The following is a 23,284-nucleotide window of genomic DNA, read 5'->3' as shown; positions in this document are numbered from 1 at the left end:
CAAACAATGCATAACTATTATAAATTATAAATTACTAATAGTAACAATTGAGAAATTCGGTGCTACAAGGCATTTTACGGCACCTTGTTGCTGGTAATATTTGTTTTTCTATTTAGTTTTGGCATCATAACAAACGTGATGAAAACTGACCGAAGCTACACAGTGTTTTGTTTTAGTTTAAGTGAAAATCGACCGAATACTGTTTTTGTTTTTTAGTTCTGATAACGTAACGAACGTGACGGATTCCAACCGAATTTGCATAGAATGACGGCCTCAACGCCTGAGATTGACAACAGCCGGGTTTTACCAATGATTGTGTTTTACCGATCGACGTCACACATTGGTCCACCTCAAACTATATATATTTTCTGTTTTATTTTGGTTTAATTTCGGTAAATAACCCATGTAATCGAACCCGAACGAATTTGCGTTGACTTACCGCCCTCAACGCTCGTGAACGACAACGCTTGGTGTTTTACACCGCCCGGGTTTTACTGACATGTCTCGATAGGGTAACTGGCCATATTACCACTAGTCCAACAAATACTTGACGAAAGAAGAAGACGGGGTTAGACAACTGGACTCAAGCTGATTCCGTCCTTCCACCATACGGACGAAAACAATATTTTTCTTCTCTTTTTTTATACCAAGAATGTACGTACGGATCATTATATATATTACAATTGTTAGATTGAGTTTGTCTCTGCTATTAACTATTCACTTGGTTTCTTCAGCAATTGTACGTTGTCATACTTGGAGTCAATCGATCAACCTCTCTTGCTTGCAGGTAATTCTAACTTAAATGATCACTCACTATCGTCTTACATGGTTAATCGATTTGCATTCGTTTTTTTTCCAGACATCGGAACCATGGTTATTTCGAGCGTTTGTGGTATCGTTTAATTGCTGGTACCGTACACTTTTGACAATTTCTGATTGTATTATGCCTAATTTTGTTTGTTTCTCTTGCTGATGGATTGTTAACTGTTTCACATAATCGTTAGCCGGCTCATTATTTCCTACCCTTCTGTTACTGGTAAATGCTTCTTTTTATTTTGGGTTTGTTCATAAGTTGTTTGATGAAATGCTTTGTGGCTTTTTCATTATAAACAAACTATATCTTTTATGTTTTCCATCATTCGAAGTGGGTTTTTTTAGGTTGTTGCTTTTGGTATTTGTCATCTTTGAAAAGGGGGGGAATATCTTTAACGTATCTGCTTATTGTTGTTGTTTTCATAACTATACGAGATCGTTTTTTATATACTTTTCAGGAAATCTAAAAAACTATTTAAACTGATAAAAACAGAGAAATTTAATGTTGATATTTGTTAAACAACACTGCTACATTGGCCACATAAATGTCGTTTATGAAAGCTTTTAACTTTTAAATCACCCCACTGTATGGATACAAAAATCAGATATCTTTTGTTTATGCTTTATAACAATAAATCAGATGTAGTTTTAATTGCTGATTTCTTTGTTGATATAAAGTCGTTGTGATTGATGTTTTATGTATCGTAATTAGGGATGAGCGCTTTCGTTACGGGTATCGGTTGGTAACCGGTATGGTACCGAATCGATACCAAGTTTTGAGTTTTTAGGAGCGGTACGGTTCATTACGGTACCGGTATTTCCAAAACTTTACACGAAATACCGGTACCGCACCCAACATTTCAGTACCAAATATTTCCGAATTTCGTTATCGATACTAATACCTAGGTCATCCCTAATCAAAATATCTTTTGGTACATAGTCCATGTGTTGCTTTATGTTTTATATATTTGTTCCATTGTAAGGTGATCATATGCATTTAGAATGAATTGATGTTACCATTATACTTTTAAAATAATGTATATTATGGACTCCATCGTTTACTATCATAAAATTATTGGAAAAAACACCTATTCGACCATAATTGTTGTTTTCATCCATATATGGTAGTAGAGGTGCACATACCGGTTACAAACTCAAAACCGGTTTGGGTTAAAACCGGTTTGGTTTGATCAACAAAAGCCCAAACCGGTTTATGATCGGTTTCGGTTCGGGTTAAAACCGGTCTCTGACCATGTTACGCTCTGTTCGGGTTTCGCTCGGTTTCGGGTCGGGTTTTAGACCGGTCTTTGCCCGGTATTGGCCGGTTTTGGTTCCGTTACCCGGTTTGGAACCGGTTTCGATGGACAAAATTAGAAACCGGTTCCAAACCGACGGTTTCATTCGGTTCCAAACCGGTTTCTACATAATCGGTTTCAAGCCTGTTTGGTTTCGGTCCGGCTTTCAGAGCGGGTCGGTTAACCGGTTTATTTACCCACCTCTATATGGTAGTATATTGAGCAACCAGTAATCAAAATTAGCACCATTTAATCATCTTACTGATCATAAGATCTTTTTTTAGGCATATCGTTAATTGTAATAAATATCATAAATAACAACATATCTGTTTAAAGTTAACACAAAGAAAACCATAACACCTTTTGAGTATGACAATTGACAGTGGCCTTTTGTAAACATCCTTTTGACATAAAAAATTGGGTTACTATACATGTTTTTTTCTCTTTTTTGGAATTACCTGTTGTATCCAGTTGTATCTTTGCGTGATAGCTAACATGCCTTCTGTTTGTTTATGTTTGTTACAGCTGTGGTTGAAACTTTTTCTAACGACAATTCTTTTGTGTTGCCACTGTAGCATCTATCATATGCTGTTGACTTCATCTGTTGTTGGTTTTCTTTGAATAATTTTAGTCGGCACTTGGTTTAAGGTATGTGTTCTACACTTTTTTTATGCGTTGCTTTATATTTACTTATATTAGGTATATGAATCTTGACATTACGGTTTCTTCCTTAAGGTTGCATGGGCTTTCCTTACCTGGTAAGAAAATGTTTTTCCCCTAGGCGTTAGTTCTATCTGTTTTTATAATAATTATAACTTCACTTTTAAAGTGACATGTCACAACGTAAGAGGGCATGCATTGATTCTCAAGTAACCTCCGACATACCTATTTTGCGCAATAATTTTCCTTCTCAATCATCGAGGCAGGCTGCTAACCGATCTACGTTACTGCGTCATTCATCTTTGACTTCTTTCTATGTTGACAATGGAGATTGTGATAGGATATGTGAGTTTTGTTGTGCTATCTTTTGGTATGACGAACGAATTGTGTCGACCTCTACTACTCAACGTCCTAAGTACAATCAGTGCTGCAAAGGTGGACGTGTGGCTTTACCATTACCTAGAAGACCTTATACCACTGTCATACATCTTTTTGAGCAACGAGACTTTATGAAGAATATTAGAGCTTACAATTCCATGTTCTCGATGACTTCTTTTGGTGCTAAGGTTGACAATACTGTTAACCGGGGCTCTGGTCCATATGTTTTCAAGATTGCGGGTCAGGTTCATCACTGGCTTGGGTCTCTTTGTCCCTCCCCTAATGAGCGACCTCGATTCCTACAAATGTACATTTATGACACCGAGAACGAGATCTCAAATAGACTTCACGCATTCAGTAACGAAAATCAGTCCGAACTAAAACCTGAAATAGTACGCCTCCTGTTAAGCATATTAGAAAGTTGCAATGAACTGGTTAAACTCTTTCGAACAGCTAGAGATCTCATTTCCTCCAATAATATGCCATGCTTCAACATATGCCTTTATGGGTCAACGAACGTTCGTTCGTACGGCAAACCTACTGCCGGATCTATCGGCGCTATAGTGTCTGATGGTGATCCAACGTGTCATCAGTTTGACATAATTATCCGACATAAGGATGATGGCCCACAAAGGATATCTAAATTACATAAATTGTACATGCCATTGCAATATCCGTTATTGTTCCCTTATGGTGATAGAGGATGGTCACCAAGTTTATCGTTGCGTGTTGCGGACGGTTCACGACACAAAAGAATGACAATCAACATGTACTACAATTACGTATTGCATGATCGATCAAATTTATACACGTTGCCTTTGAGGGGAGGTCGTCTTCTACAACAGTACATTTTTGACGCTTATGTTTGTATTGAAGAAAACCGTCTAGACTATATAAGACACAACCAACACATCTTTCGTAATGAATTTCTCCAAGGTCTATACGATACAGTTCAACGTGGTGATACAGAAGGTCGTGAGGTCGGTAAACGCGTGTTCTTGCCGTCCTCATTCACCGGTGGCCCACGATACATGTACAAGCATTACCAAGATGCTTTGGCCATATGCAGAATACATGGTATTCCTTAATATTTCATTACCTTCACATGTAATGCTAATTGGCCAGAGATTGAAAGATACATGTCAAAATTTCCATCACTAAAAGCACAAGACCGTCCTGATGTTATTGCTAGAGTGTTCCAGCTAAAAGTCAAATCATTGATCAACTTTTTAAAAAACAACAAACCATTTGGTGAAGTGGCTGCAGGTAATTCTTTGCTATGTGAAGAGACGTGGATCGACTCACTGGTAGACGATCTACTTTCCTCAGGTGTGATTATACTATTTCACCGATGGTTTTCTTGGATCTGTGTTCTTCCACCTACAAAATGAACAGCACCGTCAACTTACCCCTCAGAAAGGGACAGAGGGGTCCTCTTTGGGGTAACCCTCCGGTGTGAGAATAAGTATTTTGTGGAGAAGATAATAATCTGTGTATATGAAATCTGGAGAGTATTGCTGAATAGCTGAATCTCTCTCTGATGGTGTTACTGGATGTAACTGTCTGTGAGTGAATGTGATTGAATATGATTGAATGTGAAATGAATGAGTATGTTACTGGCTGTAACTGTCAACTGTTGGATCCCTTTCCTTGTGGAGTTGATGCTGTATTTACAGTGCTAGGGTTTCCACTGATTGGGCTCAGCCTTGTTGGCCTCCTCCAATTGCTCGGCGCCACGTGTCCTCTGGGACACCTGGTGCTTTCTCATTGGTTGCAATCACGTGGTAGCACATGTGTCATGCTGAGTTGTCCACCTTTCATTTGGCAGCTGTCAACATCAGCATATTCTTATTCCTTAAAAAAGGATACCTTCTGGAAGGTTGTCTGACGTGCACAATCAAGGTTGCCCTAATCCTGATTTGGATAAGGATGAGGTTGATTATGTGCATGTGTGATGCGTGCCTATCCTAAGGATGCGCGAGGTCTTCTCTTTATTCTCACGCGCAGATGTTTCATGCGCAGATGTGATATGCACGAGCATGTGATATGCGCCACGCGCGGATGCGCCACGCGCATATGTGATATGCGTGAGCATATGTGGTGCTTGGGCATATGATGCCTGAGCATGTGTGATATGCGTGAGCATATGTGATGCGTGAGCATCTGTGGTGCCTGGGCATATGATGCCTGAGCATATGTGATATGCGTGAGCATATGTGATGCGTGAGCATCTGTGGTGCCTGGGCATATGATGGCTGAGCATATGTGATATGCGCCATGCGCATAGGTTTTGGCTTTGTGCCTTCATAATGTCTTGATTTCAAGTCACTTGTCTGTATCTTTGTGGGTTGACCCGCCTCGCTCATTGTTGAGGCGGGTACATACCTCTTCAAGCCCCCCCCAGTCTAATGTGTGTCTTGTCTCGCGCGAGCGAGGCAAGATAGATGTTAGACTTAACATTTTTTGCTTTTTTAGGAGTGGTTTTGTCTTTTTCTTCTTATTATTCCTCATTGCGCGAAATTCTATCCTTTTGGTTGAAAACGAATCGTCTATGTACGTGATGGTTGCTGACGTGGGTCAGTGATGGAGACGTGTCAGACATTTCGTGTGCTCGAGGCGCTACAGTTGCCTTTCGTGTCCCCTCACATGCTGTCAGGGACACGTGTCGCGCTCGCGTTGGTCCGTTCCTGCGAGTGGGGGCGCGTGAACTCTGGAAGCAGCCGTATAGTTTCCTTTCTTGTCCCCTCACACAGTGTCAGGGACACGTGTCACGCTCGCATTGGGCAAGGCCTGCGAGTGGGGGAGCGTGAAGTCCGTTCAGCACCAAAATTTCTCTCTCCTGGGCCTATAAAAGCCAGCCCTTAGAGTTTTTTTATCCTTCATCTTCTTTATTCTTCTGAGCTTTTCTTTCTTTGTCTTCTGATTATCTTTGTTCTGCTTCCCAAATATCTGTTCTTCAGAAGTTTCCCTTGTTTGATTTTACAGTTGTATGTCTGATAGTTCAGACAATACAATCTCCTCCATCCATTGCCGTAGAAAATCATTAGTAATGTCTACATTGAAGAGGACCGGCAAGTGGAAGAAGGCTGCTGAAGTCTCATCGGAAGAGGTAGGGAGGACCAAGGCGGTGAAGAAGTGGAATGAAATCCCCTGCAAATTGAGGCAGGCTGATCTTGACAGCCTTATCGCCTCTCACGGTTTTCCCACCCTGTTTGGCTGCATGTTGCCTGCAGCCGGGCAAACGGCAGCGGACCCACCTGCCGGCTATATATCCCTATATAGCCATTTTTTCACCCACTGCAACCTTCGTCTCCCGATGACAAGGTTTGTGGGTGCAGTGCTCCAATTTTATGGGATTCATATATCCCAAGTCCATCCGTTTGGACTTGTGCGCATGACTCACTTTGAGTTCATGTGCAAATCCCAGCGCGAGGAGCCCACCCCTCGGCGCTTTCAATTTTTTTACAAGCCCAAGATCCAAGACAGTTGGTTCTCCTTCGTTCCTCGCAGTCAGAAGGTGAAGTGTTCCACTGTTTCATTCAAGAGCCTTCATGACTGGTCTGAGAGGTTTTTTTATATAAGGGCTGGTGTAATCCCCATCCGCATGACCATGCGCTCGATTTCTTCTGCGCCTGCGGATGTGGGTGTCCTCAAGAACCCAACTGGCGCCTGGGTTAATAAGCTGACCACTGAACCATCCCCCGCCAAGAGCATTCGTGAGGAGGCGCTGGTGGGGGTTGGTATGAGCAAGAGGTGGGCGGACAGCGCGCTTGAGCCCGTTATCCAAGTCGACGGGTTGTGTAAGTTTATCTCATTGCTTTTGTTTTTCTGCGCGAATATAATTCTTTTTTCTGATATCACTTGACTTGTTTTGTGCAGTCACCAAGGAGTATATCCACGCCGCTTATGATGATCAAGTGGAGGGTGGCTCCGTCGAGCTTGGCGCTGGGGAGGTTGGTTTCCCAAATCGCTTCGATGACATGTTCATCCCTGTTGATCTGGGATTTGTCTTCGACAGCGATGCGCCTGGTAAGCCTTTGTACTTATGCATTTGCCTTTATAATATCAAATTTTTCTAACACTTCTGTTGCATGTATTGTAGATGCGCTTGAAAATTACGAGCTGGAGCTCGCGGAAGAGGAGGAGGAGGAGGAGCCGGCCCAACTGAAGCGTAAGGCTAAGGGGAAAACTGGCGCAGGGGCCAGTAAGAAACAGAAGAAGGATGATGCCCCTGTTGTTCAGGATCCTCCTACTCAGGCGGGGGGATTTGGGAAAACCCCGGGGTTTACCACCAAGGTTTCCTTGGCTTCCCTGCCTCAAAAAGTGGGCAGACCTCCTATCCACTTGAGATATGGTGGCGCTACCTCCTCCCTTCGCGCTACGGAAAAGGGAAGTGGCATTGCGCCTTCGACAGGTATACTTTGCTTATCTTTTATGGTTCTATGAGCGCGATTCTTATAGAATTACTAATAAATCTTGTCTTGCTCAAATGTTTGTAGAGCCGGTGACAGCGCAACAAGATGCCGAGGCTGCGCCGGCGGTCGCTTCGAAGTCCCCTGTTTTACCCTCAAAGAAGGGTAGAATGGACTTCATGGCGATGTTTGCTTCGCGAACGGAGTTGTGCCAAGGTACGTATTGCGCTCTTATTTTCTGACTTCCTTTTAGATCAAGTCAGTAACCATTTCTTGTTTGATTTTTTCATAGAAGCCGTAGCTGGCGTACGAGCTTCTGGCGACACTCCTGGCGCCGGCGCCAGCGCCGTTGGTTCTGCTCCTGCAAGCGATGAGTCTCCCCTCATCGGGATTAGTAAGGAGCAGGAGGCCGTTTTGCGCGCCGACCTGGCGGCGCCGAGACCTCCCTCACCTCCCCCTGCACACAGCCCTCCTCGCGAGACTGATTTTGATTCAAGGTCGCAGGAGAAGAGGCCTATTTCAGAGGAGGATGAGGAGGTTCATGCTGAGGAATCCGATGGCGCCCGCGCCAGCCCTGCAGCGCCACGAGGCTTCGTGTCGGAGATTTCTCGTGGGGCTGGCGCTGATTTTTCTGCTTCATCCCCGCAGGTATAGGTTATTTCTTGCTCCGCTGCGCGGACTTCCATCTTATGTTTTGATGACTTAGATAATTTCTTTGTTTTTGCAGGAAGCCGATCACACTTACCGCCCGAGATGGAATATTTCTGAAGACAGTACATTTCAGTCCATGGGGGTGTGTGCGGAATTCTGGGCTCATGCTGTGCCTCCATCTGAAAGGAGGTTCCAAGAGGACCGCGCTCGCGACGACCTGCTCAATGATCATTTGTGTGCTGGGTCGGCCTTCATTGCTTCCTCCCAAGAGCTTCGCTCTGATTATGTTAAAGTACGTGATGCTCTTGCGGAAGCCAAGCAAGAGGCTAAGGTGTCTGCCTGGCATCTTTCTGATGCTCGCGAGAGAGCTGAAAAGCTCCAAGCCAAGCTCAGCGAGAACAGAGCCAGTGCCAACAGCGCCTTCGTGAAGCGCGGGCATGAGCTTCAGGCGGCGCGGGAGAAGCTGCAGGCGGCGGAGGCGGATGCGGCCAAGTTCGCGCGCCGAGCGCGCGACTTGGAGCTGGAGGCTGAGGCGCGTGACCAAGCTCTTGTCCAGTCTATCACTGAAAAATCATCACTGGAGAGTGAGGTTGCGCGCCTGAAGAGGGAGCTGGCGGCCGCGCAGGCCGATAAAGAAGAAGCCCAGGCGACGGCAGCGTCTAGCCAGGAAGCACTTGATGCTGCGCGGGCGGAGAAAGAAGAAATCTTGGCGGTAGCAGCGTCTGACAAAGAGGAGCTAAAAAAGACTAAGGAAACTGTTGAGTTATTAAACTCTCAAGTTCCTTCTCTCGAGATGTCTGTTGCTAGCCTCGCGCAGGATCGCCACTGGCTCATCTCACAGGGCATGACTCGTTGCGCTTTTGCGATGAAATATTCAGACGAGTTTCAGGCCCTTGTGATGGACTGCAATGCTGCCGCGCGCTTGGTGGGGCGAGCTGAAGGGTTTACGGATGGCTATGAATATGGCATGCTGAAAAAGAACCCATCCGAGTACCCTTATCAGAGCTCCGCTGCCTGCGCGGAGATGGCCGCGATGGGGGAGAAGTATATAAATACTCTCATTCCCATCCTTGCGCAGGTATTTTAACTTTAATGAGATTACCTTGACTTATTTTTCTAAGTCTTTTTGTACTCATATTTTTCCCTTTGATTTGCAGATATCCGCGCTTGCTGACCAGCCCGATCTCGTCGCGCTAAAGAAATTACTTGACGAGTGCGAAGGGGCTGGCGGCGATGATGGCGCGGGGAATGCTGGCGTTGCTAGCGGCTCTGGCGTGGCCAAAGGATCCGCTCCTGACACTGTTGCGATAGAAGACTCCATTCTAGATGAAGAACTTGACTATGGTCAGTTTGGAGATGAAGAGGAGCAGGCTGCGCCAGATGCCGAGGGCGATGATGAGGATGATGAAGAGGTTGATGTCAACGTGGAGACTTGAGAAGCCCTTCATGTTTTTTTTTTTTTTTTTTTTTTTTTTTTTGTAGTTTGTATCTCATCTTGTAAACTTGTAAATTTCAATGCTTTTGAATGAAATTCTGTTTTTCCCTTCTTCGCATCTTGCGCATTCCCATTCATTTTTTTTTATATCGCATGTTTGCTTGGTGAATATAAGATATGCTTGTTGAATATAAGAACAAGGTTGTAAGGAATTTATTATACTTAACCCTTGTCATATTGTAAGTGATATTGCCATATCTTGATTATGTTGACACGTGCCTTGACGCTTTCATTATTCCTCTTTTGCGCGTCGTTATCGCGCGTTTATGGAATTATGATTTTTTTAGCCTTACGCGTCAATGTGTTACTCAGATATCCATTACAATTTTATGCGCGACCTCGACCTGAGACCTTAACAACTATGTTTTGGCATTTGCTTTGCCTTAGTTGTGTTTAGGTATTTTATGGTCAGGCTGCGCCGCATGTAGGATGGATGTTGTGAGTTGTTTGAGCTAAGGCTCACATTTTTGGGCTAAGGCCCTGACGTTTTAGAGTTAAGACTCTTTAACGCGTTTGCGCATGTATGTTTTACTTCGTTTTATTTTGTTTTGATGTCAATATAGTGTTGTCATATTGCTCAAAATTAATAAAGGGAAGTGTGAAACATGTATGCAAAAGGTAACAGAATTGGGCTAAGGCCCTGACGTTTTAGAGTTAAGACTCGTTAACGCGTTTGAGCTTGAAGCTCGCGCATGTATGTTTTACTTCCTTTTTAATTCGTTTTGATGTCAATACAATGTTGTCATATTGCTCAAAACTAATGAAGGGAAGTGTGAAACATGTATGCAAAAAGTAATAGAATCCACATTAAGAGAAAATAGCGCGTATCACTATTCATAATGGCTTAAAAAGCCTTGATTACAAACTTGACATTTTTACATGAAACATTTTCTAAGCTGTGCCGTGTTCCATGTGCGCGGGATCTTCTTTCCATTCAAATCTTTTAAGGCATATGCGCCTTTCCCCAATTCTTCCAAAACTTGATAAGGTCCCTCCCAATTGGGGGACATTTTTCCCGGCGGTATCGCGCGGCTAGCTTCATTGTTTCGCAGGACAAAATCATTTTTCTTGAAGTGGCATTCTTTCACGCGTTGGTTGTAATATTTTTCCAGCGTTTTCTTGTACTTGGCTTCACTGATGATAGCCGCCTCTCTGCGCCCCTCAAGTAAGTTGAGATCCAACCTTCTTTCGCGCTCGTTATCAATCTTGTTCATCATGAGCACTCTATGGGATGGGCATCCAATTTCTGCTGGAATCATTGCCTCTGTTCCATAGGTTAGGCTGAACGGGGATCGCCATTGCTAGTTTTGCTTAATGTCCTGTGTGCCCACAGGACATTAGGTAGCTCTTCGACCCAAGAATGGGATTCTCCCTCCAACCTTTTCTTCAGCCCATTTAACAAACTTTGGTTCGCGCGTTCCACTTGTCCATTCCCCTGAGGGTGGTAAACTGAAGTGAAAATTTGGTTAATGCGCAATTCTTTGAGCCAGCTGGAAATCTTCTTGTCAGTGAATTGCTTGCCATTATCACTCACAATTTCCATGGGCAAGCCAAAACGGCATATGATGTGGCTCCAGATAAACTGCTTCATCGCTTCGGCTGTTATTTTTGCTAGTGGCTTGGCTTCAACCCATTTTGTAAAATAGTCTACTGCCACTACCAAAAATTTTACTCGCCCAGGCGCTTGCGGTAGGGGACCCACAATGTCGATTGCCCATTTGTGGAAAGGCCATGCTGAGGTTACTGGAATCAAGTTGTTCTTTGGCCGCATGGTGTTCGGCGCATAGCTCTGACATGCTTTGCATTTTTGGATCTCCTTTAGAGCGTCCAAGTACATGCCTGGCCAATAGTAGCCTGCGCTCATTGCCTTGGCTACCACCATGCGCGGGCCAGCATGAATTCCACAGATTCCTTCGTGTATCTCTCTGATCACATAGCTTGCTTCCTCAGCATCTAAGCATTTCATGAGCGGCCCAAGATAAGAGCGTCGATATAATGTACCGTCAAGCAGTTCATAGTTCTGCGCCTTGTGTCTTATCTTCCTCGCTTGTGCGCGATCATCTGGTACCTTTCCCTCCTTCAAGAATTCCATTATTGGAGTTATCCATGATGAAGTGGTTGTATGGGTTACCAGGACAGACTTCTCTACCACCGACGGGTTGCTCATTACTTCTACCCTGACATCTTTGCCAAAGTGATCAAAACTGGTTGATGCCATCTTACTCAGCGCGTCTGCAGATTTGTTTTCACTGCGCGGAATATGAATGATTCTGAAGCTGTCAAATTGCTCGGTGAGCTTTTTCGCCTGCTCTAGATATAGAGGCATGGTGTTCTCCTTGGCATCATAAAGGCCATTGACCTGTGCTGCTACCAAGTATGAATCAACATGGGCCTCTAGCTTCTTAACCCCGAATTTGTGCGCGATGCGCAGGCCAGCCAGCAGAGCTTCATACTCAGCCTCATTGTTGGTGCTCTTGAAGTCCAACCTGATGGCGTAAGTATATTCTTGATTCTCTGGATCCACCAGTTTGAGGCCTGCGCCGGACCCTTCATTGTTTGAAGCTCCGTCAGTGAACAATCTCCAAACATTTTCTTCATCATTGGCTCGCGGAGGGTCTACCTCGCGCTGAGCCTCTTCAATTCTTCCTTCTGGGACTTCTGCAATGAAATCAGCCAAGACTTGTCCCTTTATTGTTGGACGGGGCTTATAGGAGATCGTGTGCTCTCCTAATTCCAGCGCCCACTTTGTCAGCCTTCCTGATAGCGCGGGGCGCCGCAAGACTTGCTGGATGTTGTACCCAGTCAGAACTTCAATGGGATGACCATTGAAATATCTATGAAGCTTGCGCGACGCGTGTGTTAGCGACAAAACTAACTTTTCCATGATGGAGTAGCGCGTCTCAGGATCTGTCAGCACCCGACTCACATAGTATATTAGCGTTTGGATTCCCTTGCGATCCACCAATAATACTGCGCCGATGGCGCGCTCTCCTGCTGATAGGTATAATGTCAAAGTTTCACCAGGAAGAGGAGCTGTGAGCGCGGGCAGATTTATCAAACATTATTTAATCTCACTGAAAGCCTGCTCGGCCTCAGGAGTCCATTTGAACTGGCTTTTCTTTAAGCAGTTCCTCAATGTGTTGACAAATGGGGTAGATTTGGTTGCATGGTTCGCTAGGAACCTGTTGATTGAAACCAATCTACCATTCAGCTTCTGAACTTCTTTCATGGTGGATGGCGAAGGCATGTCAAGGATGGCCTCCACCTTCTCAGGGTTCACCTTGAAACCATCTTTGGTGACCATTACACCCAGAAATTTTCCCTCTAGTACGCCGAAAGTACATTTGCTCGGATTGAGCTTCATGTTGACTTCCTTTAGGCGCCCAAGGGTTTCTTCGATGTCTCTGAGCATTTGCTTTTCCTCCTTGCTCTTGATCACCAAATCATCCACATAGACTTCTAGGTTTCTTCCGATTTGCTCGCTGAAAACGGCATCCATAAGTCTTTGGTAGGTGGCGCCCGCATTCTTCAAACCAAAGGGCATTTTTGTGTAGCAAAAAACACCCCTGTCGGTTCTAAATGCGGTCTTGTCCTCGTCTTGTGGTGCCATTTGAATCTGGTGATAGCCTTTGTAGGCATCCAGAAAACATTTTAGCTTGAATGGCGCCACGGAGTCCACCTTTGCATCGATGTTTGGTAGGGGGTAACAATCCTTTGGGCACGCTTTGTTGAGGTCTTTGAAGTCAATGCACATCCTCCATGACCCGTTACTTTTCTTTACCATCACAGGATTGGCTACCCATGTTTGGTATCGTATCGGGCGGATGATGTTTGCGCGCAATAGGTCCTCAACCTGTTCATTCATGGCCCTCGCCTTTTCATCCCCCATGATTCTCTTCTTTTGAGCAATTGGCTCTACAGACTTGAAGGTGTTTAGAGAATGCTGCGCCAGGTCTCGCGGAACCCCAGTCATATCAGAGTGTTGCCACGCGAAGACCGACATATATGCTGTGAGCAACCTTTTCATTCTCAACCTCGTGTCGTCTGATATCGTTGCGCTAATTGTGATTTTTTGCTCCGGGAATTTTGGGTTGAGAATCCATTCCTCTGGCGCATTGTCTGCCATTGGAAGTTTCATTCTCCCCTCCCGCGGAGTACTTGTCACTGCACACAAATGATCCCGGTATACAAAAGTTACACCCGTTGGTGTTGGGAACCCCAACGCGCCGTGCGCTGGCGACGGTATAGCGTTGAATTGGGCAATCGTTTCCCTACCCAAGATCATATTGTGGCATGAAGTGGTGGGCAAGACCAAGAAGTTGACAACTTCGGCTCGCTTGTGTTTCTCATCCCCCATAGTTAGCTCAAATTGTATTTGACCTAGGGGATGAATGATTTCATTGGAAACACCAGCGATCGGTGCATTCACAATTTCAAGCCTTGCTTGGTCTGCCGGATCCAGTTTCCTGAAACATTGCTCATACATTATGTCTGATTCGCTGCCAGTGTCCACCAGGACTTTTGACACTTCGTAATGAGCAATGTGTGTAGTGATAACAAGAGGACTGCTGATGGACGGGCCTCCCCTGATTCTTGGGAAGATGACTTGTTGCTCGCGCCAATCTCCTTGGATTTGCGCGCTTCTCTTTTTTGATGTTTGCCCTTGCCTTCCTCCCTCGGCTACACAGATTCTTTTGTACTTTTTGCTGGCTGAGGCTCCTGATTGTTCATTTTCTGGTCCCGAGCCTTTTACCAGGTGAGCCAGCTTGCCTGATTTCACATCCTTCTCAATTGCATCCTTCAAATGATGGCATGCATCGGTGTTGTGTCCAGTGGATTTGTGAAACTCACAGTACTTGCCACTATCTGATGGTCCCTTGTAGTGTAGTGGCTTGGGGCTTTTGAACTGGACATTCTCAGAGCTTAACACCTGTGAAGGTGTTTTAGTGAGGGGAGTCCATATTCTTGGCAGAGGTCTGCTAGGATCTCTGCCGCCCTCCTTCCTGTCACCCTCCCAGCGATTACGAACATCTTTTTGGGGCTGGGGTGAACTTGGTTGCGCCTGTTTTTCTGCGGAAGAAAAACTGGTTGGTTGCAACCTGGACCATACAGAGTTCTGCTTGGCCCGCTTTTCTTTGCTGCGCGGTGACTCAGCTTGATGCGCTCTTTCTCTTGCCCTATCTTGGGCAATTTGTTTCTCATTTCTCGCGAAAACTCGCGATGCCTCCATTAACTTGGCCCACGTGGTGGGCATGCCATCTTTGCTTACGAAAGCTCGGCGGAGTTGATCACTGCGCGCGCCTTGTATAAAGGCCACGCGCAGGAGTTGCTCGGTTATACCGCCGATTGCCAGAGACTCTTGATTGAAACGAGTGATGTAATCTTCAATCGTTTCATCATTCCTGCGCACGCAGTGCATGATGTCATCAGGATCGCGCGTGTGTCTGCGCTGCTGTACGAAGTGGGCTTGGAACTTTTCTAATAGTTCCTCGAACCCATCAATTTGCCCAGTCGGCAAGCTCTCGAACCATACACGCGCCGCGCCCGTGAGGCAACGAGCAAACATGTGACACCATGTTGGCATCGTCCAGCTCTCTAGGTTTCCCGTGTTGTAAAAACCTTGCAAGAAATCATCTGGATCTGTTGTGCCGTCATATTTGCCCAAACCACTTGGCATCTTGGTTTTGTGCTGGATGGGAGCCTGCGCGATGCGCGCAGTGAACTTTGAGTGTTTCACCAAGATGGCTGGTCTGTATGGTGTGGTTACGTCCACTTGCCCTCTGACTGGTGGGCTGTACGGCATGTGCAGATCCAGATCGGCTCTGGCTCCAGGCGCCATGTTCACAGGCGCGCGGAGCTGTGAGCCTCCTGCATGAGTATCCCGCGTCTTCCTCATGCTATGCACTTCTTCGTCACTGAACTCAGTGTGTGCAGTGTGAACAGAATGTCCTTCTTCCGGCGCGCGCGGCCTTTTTGTTGCATGAACAGTTTGCTTATCAAGCGCTTGCCTTTGTGTTATGTCGGCTAGCTTTTTCTGCTTGACCATCTCATTATACTTGTCCATTAGACGCCGCTGCTCGTTTATGAGCCATTCTTTAGGATCATTCGCTTCATCTTCTGGACCCATTGATCCTTTTTGTTTCGCGCCGGCAAGATTTTGTAACGTGAGATCGTCTGGAGGAGTTTCAGTCTGGCCGTGAGGAGTTGTGATGAAGGGACGGTTACTGGTGGGGCGCGTAGAATCACGCGGCCCCCTCAGGAACTGCTGTCCCTCATTAACATCCCCACGTTCAATATCACCCAGAACTTGATCAACGTTATGAACGCCAGAAACCATGGTGATTGATTTTGTTTTTGTAGATCTGATGAGATCTGATTGCCGTTGTTGTAACAGTGGATGGCGCCAATGAAGAGACGTGGATCGACTCACTGGTAGACGATCTACTTTCCTCGGGTGTGATTATACTATTTCACCGATGGTTTTCTTGGATCTGTGTTCTTCCACCTACAAAATGAACAGCACCGTCAACTTACCCCTCAGAAAGGGACAGAGGGGTCCTCTTTGGGGTAACCCTCCGGTGTGAGAATAAGTATTTTGTGGAGAAGATAATAATCTGTGTATATGAAATCTGGAGAGTATTGCTGAATAGCTGAATCTCTCTCTGATGGTGTTAATGGATGTAACTGTCTGTGAGTGAATGTGATTGAATATGATTGAATGTGAAATGAATGAGTATGTTACTGGCTGTAACTGTCAACTGTTGGATCCCTTTCCTTGTGGAGTTGATGCTGTATTTATAGTGCTAGGGTTTCCACTGATTGGGCTCAGCCTTGTTGGCCTCCTCCAATTGCTCGGCGCCACGTGTCCTCTGGGACACCTGGTGCTTTCTCATTGGTTGCAATCACGTGGTAGCACATGTGTCATGCTGAGTTGTCCACCTTTCATTTGGCAGCTGTCAACATCAGCATATTCTTATTCCTTAAAAAAGGATACCTTCTGGAAGGTTGTCTGGCGTGCACAATCAAGGTTGCCCTAATCCTGATTTGGATAAGGATGAGGTTGATTATGTGCATGTGTGATGCGCGCCTATCCTGAGGATGCGCGAGGTCTTCTCTTTATTCTCACGCGCAGATGTTTCATGCGCATATGTGATATGCACGAGCATGTGATATGCGCCACGCGCGGATGCGCCACGCGCATATGTGATATGCGTGAGCATATGTGGTGCTTGGGCATATGATGCCTGAGCATGTGTGATATGCGTGAGCATATGTGATGCGTGAGCATCTGTGGTGCCTGGGCATATGATGCCTGAGCATATGTGATATGCGTGAGCATATGTGATGCGTGAGCATCTGTGGTGCCTGGGCATATGATGGCTGAGCATATGTGATATGCGCCATGCGCATAGGTTTTGGCTTTGTGCCTTCATAATGTCTTGATTTCAAGTCACTTGTCTGTATCTTTGTGGGTTGACCCGCCTCGCTCATTGTTGAGGCGGGTACATACCTCTTCACTATGACCACACATTTACATTCATTTATGTTTAACACTATCCACACATTATGTTGACATTCCTTTCATTATCCTTTTATCTTAGATCTATACACCATTGAGTTTCAAAAAAGAGGACTTCCGCACTGTCATTTGCTTTTATGGGTAACTGAACCATATAGGATAAAAGATGCCTGTGAGATTAACAGTTACATATCTGCTGAGATACCAGATCCTGTTAATGATCCTCATATGTATAAGATTGTTACTGATCTTATGATGCATGGACCATGTGGTTTATTAAGGCCAGCATCACCGTATATGTCCTTAGGCAGTTGTTCAAAGAAATTTCCCAAAGATTACCAACAAGAAACATCATTTGACAACAATGGATATGTACATTATAAACGACGTTCAAATGGTTTCACTGCCATTAAGAATGATGTCAAACTCGACAACGGTTATGTAGTGCCATACAATCGATCTCTCTGTCTGCGTTACATGGCCCACATCAATGTTGAGTATTGTGGTTGGAGCATGCTTATTAAGTACCTATTCAAGTACATATCAAAAGGTGCTGATCGTATCCAATACACGATCACCAAAACACCTGCTCCTACAAACCCTACCCAACATGATGACTTATCACGGCTCAATGAAATCCAAAACTTCGTTGATGGTCGTTTCATTTGCCCACATGAGGCATCATGGAGGATCTTTAATTTTCTTATACATGATAGGCATCCCGCTGTTCAAACCTTGGCTGTTCATTTGGAAAATATGCAAAATATCACTTTTAGAGATAATGATCTTCTTGATAATGTTGTTGGGAATTCATTCAATAGACGGACAACATTAACTGAGTGGATCCGCAACAATCAATTTGACGAACGTGGCCGTCATCTTCGTTATGTCGATTATCTTACGGAGTATACATGGAAAGCATCATCAAAGAGTTGGGTCAGGAGATCATTAAACACAACTCCCACGATAGGGAGACTTATATATGTGCACCCAAGCTGTGGGGAAACCTTTTATCTACGTATGCTATTGGGTTACCAAAAAGGTTGTCGATCGTACAGCTGCATACGGACAGTTGACGGCCAAATTTACCCAACGTTTCGTGCAGCGTGTGAGAAATTGGGATTACTCGGTGATGATAAAGAGTGGTCATGTACGATTGAAGAGGCATCAAATTGGGAAACAACTTCAGAATTACGTACGTTATTCAGTCAAATGCTCTTGTATTGTGAAATCTCATACCCTCTTCAACTATGGAATCAACATTGGAGAAAAATGACAGATGACATAAGACAGAATTATGGTGTTGCAAATGAAGACGACCTCAAAGAGTATGTCCTATATGAGTTGGAATTGTTACTTCATTCGAATCCATCTGCCAAATCTTTAGCAAATTACGGTTTGCCTATGCCTAATGCCAACAAGCTACAACGGCTGCAGAACAAGTTGCTAATGGATGAAAGAAATTACAATCGACAATTACTAGCCTCCGAGCATATTTCCTCTCTAGGACGTCTAAACCCACAGAAACGGTTGATATATGAACATGTTATGTCTGCCACTTCATCGAATCAGCAAGTGCTAGCCTTTGTATATGGTCATGGTGGAACAGGAAAAACATTCTTATGGACAACAATCATTGCTGCATTACGCTCGACCGGTAATATCGTATTAGCTGTGGCGGCTTCTGGAATCGCGTCATTGTTATTGCCATCAGGGAGAACAGCTCACTCACGATTCAAAATTCCCTTGGATATGACTGATGACTCGACTTGCGATATAAAAAAAACACACAGCTAGCTCATTTAGTCAATGAAACATCTCTCATTATATGGGAGGAAGCCCCAATGAATGATAGAAAATGTTTCGAATCACTTGATAGGTCACTAAAGGACTTATTCAACAACTCTGGTCAACCATTCGGCGGTAAGTCTGTGATACTAGGAGGTGACTTTAGGCAGACCCTACCTATAATATCTAGATCTTCAAAGACAACAATTTTGGCGGCCTCATTACCTAGATCCTACCTTTGGAGACATTTCAAGGTATTCAAATTGACAGAAAATATGCGGCTTCATAGACCAAATCTCACTGCAGAGGCACGACATGTGATCTCAACATTCTCATCATGGTTAGTTGCTGTAGGAGACGGAGTTGTAGGAACAATAGACATTAACGAACCACAAAACACAAAAAAAAAATAAAAATCCCATCACAATACTTGATATCGTACAGAGAAAATGCACTAACAGAACTTATCAAATTTATATACGACGAACAAACTTTGGAAAACCCCACAGCTGTAACACTGTCGACCAAGGCTATTGTTTGTCCAACAAATGAACATGTTCAAGAAATCAATTCAAAATGACACCTGGAACGACAAAAACATATATCAACATAGATTCCATCGTTAGTCAACCAGGTGATCAAAATGACGAGTCTTTATACCCGGTAGAGTATCTGAATCTGTTGAACATTAATAGTCTACCACCACACGTCCTTGAGCTTAAGGTCAATGCACCCATTATACTATTAAGAAATCTAAATCCAAATGACGGCCTTTGTAATGGCACAAGACTTATCATTACACAGCTGTTACCAACAACAATCGAGGCACGAATAATGACAGGGAAGTTTATCGGCCGACGTCTCTACATACCAAAAATAAGTCTCTCTTATAAAGACAAAGAGTTGCCATTTGAATTCAAGAGAAAACAATTCCCTATAAAGCTTTGTTATGCAATGACAATAAATAAAAGTCAGGGGAAATCATTAGACAAAATAGGCGTTTACCTTCCACATCCTGTATTTGCACATGGACAATTGTATGTTGCGTTGTCAAGGGCTACTACACCCGAGTCTCTAAAAATTTTAATAGTTCCAGAAAGCGATGATGAGCAAGACGTCACCAAAAATATCGTCTATTCTGACTTTCTAAATGAGATCAACAATACATGCTCATGATAACAAAAAAATTTACATTAATATTTGCATACACATACAAACAATGCTTGTAAAGTCTTTAGCAGAACATAAGCCCCTTTTATAGGATAATGACACAACAACGATTAATATAAATCACATTGAGATGCTTATGTACATAGTCACCAACAATTAAGCAACTTATTTTTTTGTATTATTTTCATACATTCACATTCATTTTAATAGTCTTTATTATAAGCTAACACAAAAAACACTTGTCATATAGATCACTGTATTAATCTTACTACCAAATCAATAGCACAGGCTACCGAATCAAAAATGTATAGGAAACCTCTCTCTGAAATAAAAGCACGACAAAGCCCACAATTGATAACAATTCGTGTGTTGAAGAAGTGGATATCAAGAGGCAAGCGACCAGAACTACGTTACCTATTTGTTGACTGCAACGTAAGTAAAAAAAAATACTTTATTGCATTTATATATACTAATTATCAATCTATTCTAACAAACAACCACGTGAACTTCATGCAGGCCGATGCAATCGAGGTAATAGCAGACCTACAAGACGAGCAACACTTTGACTCCATCATCAAGATTCAGTCATGCTACAATATCAGCAACCACATATCAATTGCATCAAGAAAGTACATGTCAATAACCCCACACGAGGCTTCAATCATAATAGGCAAAAAGACAAGGATTGTGCCGACCTCAAATGATAACATACCAACTACCTACTTCAACTTTGCCCGTTATGAAGAGCTTCAAGGTCATCTCAGGTCTTGGAATTTACTCACAGTTAACAATCATCTGCATCAACCACCTTCGTTTAAAGATAGCTGAAGTTACTCTGACACATTATTCAACAACTACAGATTACATCGGACGTGTTGTCAGCAACAAACTATCAGACACAAAAACAAACATAACACTCAGAAAGATCCGCATAACAGACATCAGGTTAAAACATACAAAAAAATGAGGCATAATGCCGCCAAATTCATGTCACTAACCCCTTTGATTTGTAACAGTGGCAATCCAATAGTCATAACGTTATGGCCTGACAAAATCAACTTGATTGACGACACAACAGTAGCTGGTGATATATTGGCAATCACAACAACTAGAGTAACAGAATACGATGGTAACTATGCTGTCAAAATTGATTTTGCAATACCTGTATTCTAAAATGACATTTATTCTGTAATGAAAATTCGTAAATGATAACATTAAATGTTTTTGACAGGTTTCAAACAGTTGGAATCCACTTACCTAACAACGGTAACTGTCAACCCAACAACTCCAAACACTAAGCTATACATTGACAGGTAAACCCCTGAAACAAAAATAAATAAATAAATTCTACATACATGATATAATCAAACTTTTCCTAATTACTCCTTATTCATAAAATAGGTTGAAGGATCTACCAACAGCGGCACCACAAGACGAAGACGGAATTCCAATAACAATCCACGAGCTCCTTAACACCACATCAGTCGATAACATGGTAAGAAACATCTCAACAAAACAATATCATACCAACTTCTGTTCAACTAATCATAAAGTAATGTTTATACAGAACGAACGTAAAACCTACTCATGCATGGCTACAATCAAAGAGATATTCAGCTACCGCAATTGGTACTATGAGCAATGCTCAATGTGTCGAAAGCCGTTACACCCAGAGGATAATGACACATCAAAATTCGCATGTCGAAACCATGACAACATCACACCAAAATTCCAGTAAGAAACCCTCCTAAAGACATATACAACCAACAAAATTTATGTACTACTACATTTTTGGACTAATTATAGTTTTTAAAACATAACAGGTACTGCCTCAATGCGTCTATCATGGACAACACAGGCATCACTGATGTCGTTATCTTCAATGAAACAGTGGCAGAAACGTTAAACATTGAGTGTCGTCAAATGGTTGTGGATAAAGGATACGTTGATCAAAAAATTCTGCCACCTGAGATCTCAGCAATGGTAGGTGTTCTAAAGAAGTTCAAGTTGAGTGTTAGACATAACAGATTGATAACCATTGACAAGATCGATGACACATCTGACATACACCATCAACACCCTCATCCTCATGACAACACTGCTACCATCGCAACAACCCCCCTGCAACCAACAACCCCTAACCCAAAAGCAAAAAGGCCAATGCAAGAAGAACCAGGTACACTTTCAGTTCATTAACACTTACATATTATACATAGACAAAACCTGCAAATGGTAAAAAATTGTAGCTCAACAACATTTTAAAACATGTGTATTTCATAATTCATACGACAGGTACTGCTGAAAAGAAACAAAGAATGTAAGATCTACGCACATCCAAGGAATCAAGCATGTTTTTTTTGGAACATCTAATACCTACTAGAATGTGTTGTGGCAAGAGATGGCATAAACTAACTTTTGGAAGGCCTGAGATATGTCTTCAGGGAGACAATTAATGATATTTTGTACTAAGGCCTTGGAAATATTATGTATGTGTTGTTGGAAATACCCTCTAATGTAAAGGGATATGTAAATACTATGTACAACTAATCTATGCCAATGGAAGCCGCAAACGCTACTAATTAGCTTTATCAAAATACTCAATTGTCAACACATTAGGACATACTTAGGGATTTCAAATCCATGAATGTTGTGAGTTGGATTTAGATTTTGGCTTAAAAAGGATTATTTTCATTTATAGCATATGAGACGTAATCAAGACGCCCCAAACTTGATGTGGAGGGCTTATATATCAAATAAACACCACCGCATCGCGGCGGGTCAATCTACTAGTTCTTTACTTAAAATGTGTTATATCGTTGAATACATAAGTAATACATTTATCCATTTTTTATAACAACAAACTTTTTTACACCTAAATACAAACCCACGCCACTTTTTTTTGGTAGCATTTTGTTGGAAGTAATTTCCAATTTAATGGGCACGTCATGTGTAGGTGATTGAGTTGGACCTATTGGGCCCGTGAAATTCATTATTATGTAATGGGTTTATGAGGTCACAATTAGAGTTTTATTATATTTGGTAATGTCTTGGTTAGCAAGTTAGGTTAGTCTGTATAAACCGAGTTATGGTTAGACATTATAGA

At 43.2% G+C, this 23,284-nt stretch overlaps 4 protein-coding genes across 8 annotated transcripts; all 4 read left to right on the top strand.

The window, feature by feature from the left end:
• The first annotated feature begins 966 nt into the window (after positions 1–966).
• LOC143530933 (uncharacterized) lies at positions 967–22,775 on the top strand. 5 transcript variants are annotated; one of them, XM_077026341.1, is made up of 8 exons: positions 967–1,036; positions 20,465–20,613; positions 20,698–21,126; positions 21,198–21,310; positions 21,413–21,494; positions 21,583–21,915; positions 22,005–22,357; positions 22,474–22,775. In XM_077026341.1, the coding sequence occupies exons 3-8, from the start codon at positions 20,882–20,884 to the stop codon at positions 22,500–22,502; spliced, it is 1,155 nt and encodes a 384-aa protein (XP_076882456.1). In that variant the 5' UTR covers positions 967–1,036; positions 20,465–20,613; positions 20,698–20,881; the 3' UTR covers positions 22,503–22,775. The 5 variants fall into 5 exon arrangements, with proteins under 5 accessions (XP_076882456.1, XP_076882455.1, XP_076882454.1 ...); XM_077026340.1 differs by lacking the exon at positions 967–1,036 and adding an exon at positions 1,055–2,756 and having other exon boundaries at positions 20,470–20,613; XM_077026339.1 differs by lacking the exon at positions 967–1,036 and adding an exon at positions 1,055–2,756.
• On the top strand, positions 2,756–19,020 carry LOC143530957 (uncharacterized). Its single transcript, XM_077026365.1, has 2 exons — positions 2,756–4,412; positions 17,306–19,020. The coding sequence occupies exons 1-2, from the start codon at positions 4,286–4,288 to the stop codon at positions 19,018–19,020; spliced, it is 1,842 nt and encodes a 613-aa protein (XP_076882480.1). The 5' UTR covers positions 2,756–4,285.
• Positions 2,942–4,234, top strand: LOC143530958 (uncharacterized). Its single transcript, XM_077026366.1, has one exon. It carries the CDS (start codon positions 2,942–2,944, stop codon positions 4,232–4,234), a length of 1,293 nt encoding a protein of 430 aa, XP_076882481.1.
• LOC143530956 (uncharacterized) lies at positions 19,588–20,187 on the top strand. The gene has a single exon (XM_077026364.1). The coding sequence runs from the start codon at positions 19,588–19,590 to the stop codon at positions 20,185–20,187; it is 600 nt and encodes a 199-aa protein (XP_076882479.1).
• Positions 22,776–23,284: the final 509 nt, after the last annotated feature.

This window comes from Bidens hawaiensis, unplaced genomic scaffold (assembly GCF_021521415.1).
Source record: "Bidens hawaiensis isolate Kalapana, Puna unplaced genomic scaffold, B.hawaiensis_p1.1 tig00009067_1, whole genome shotgun sequence".
In the NCBI taxonomy this organism is placed as follows: domain Eukaryota; kingdom Viridiplantae; phylum Streptophyta; class Magnoliopsida; order Asterales; family Asteraceae; genus Bidens; species Bidens hawaiensis.
The sequence above is the reverse complement of the archived record's forward strand: the minus strand, read 5'-3'. Positions and strand labels throughout refer to the sequence as shown.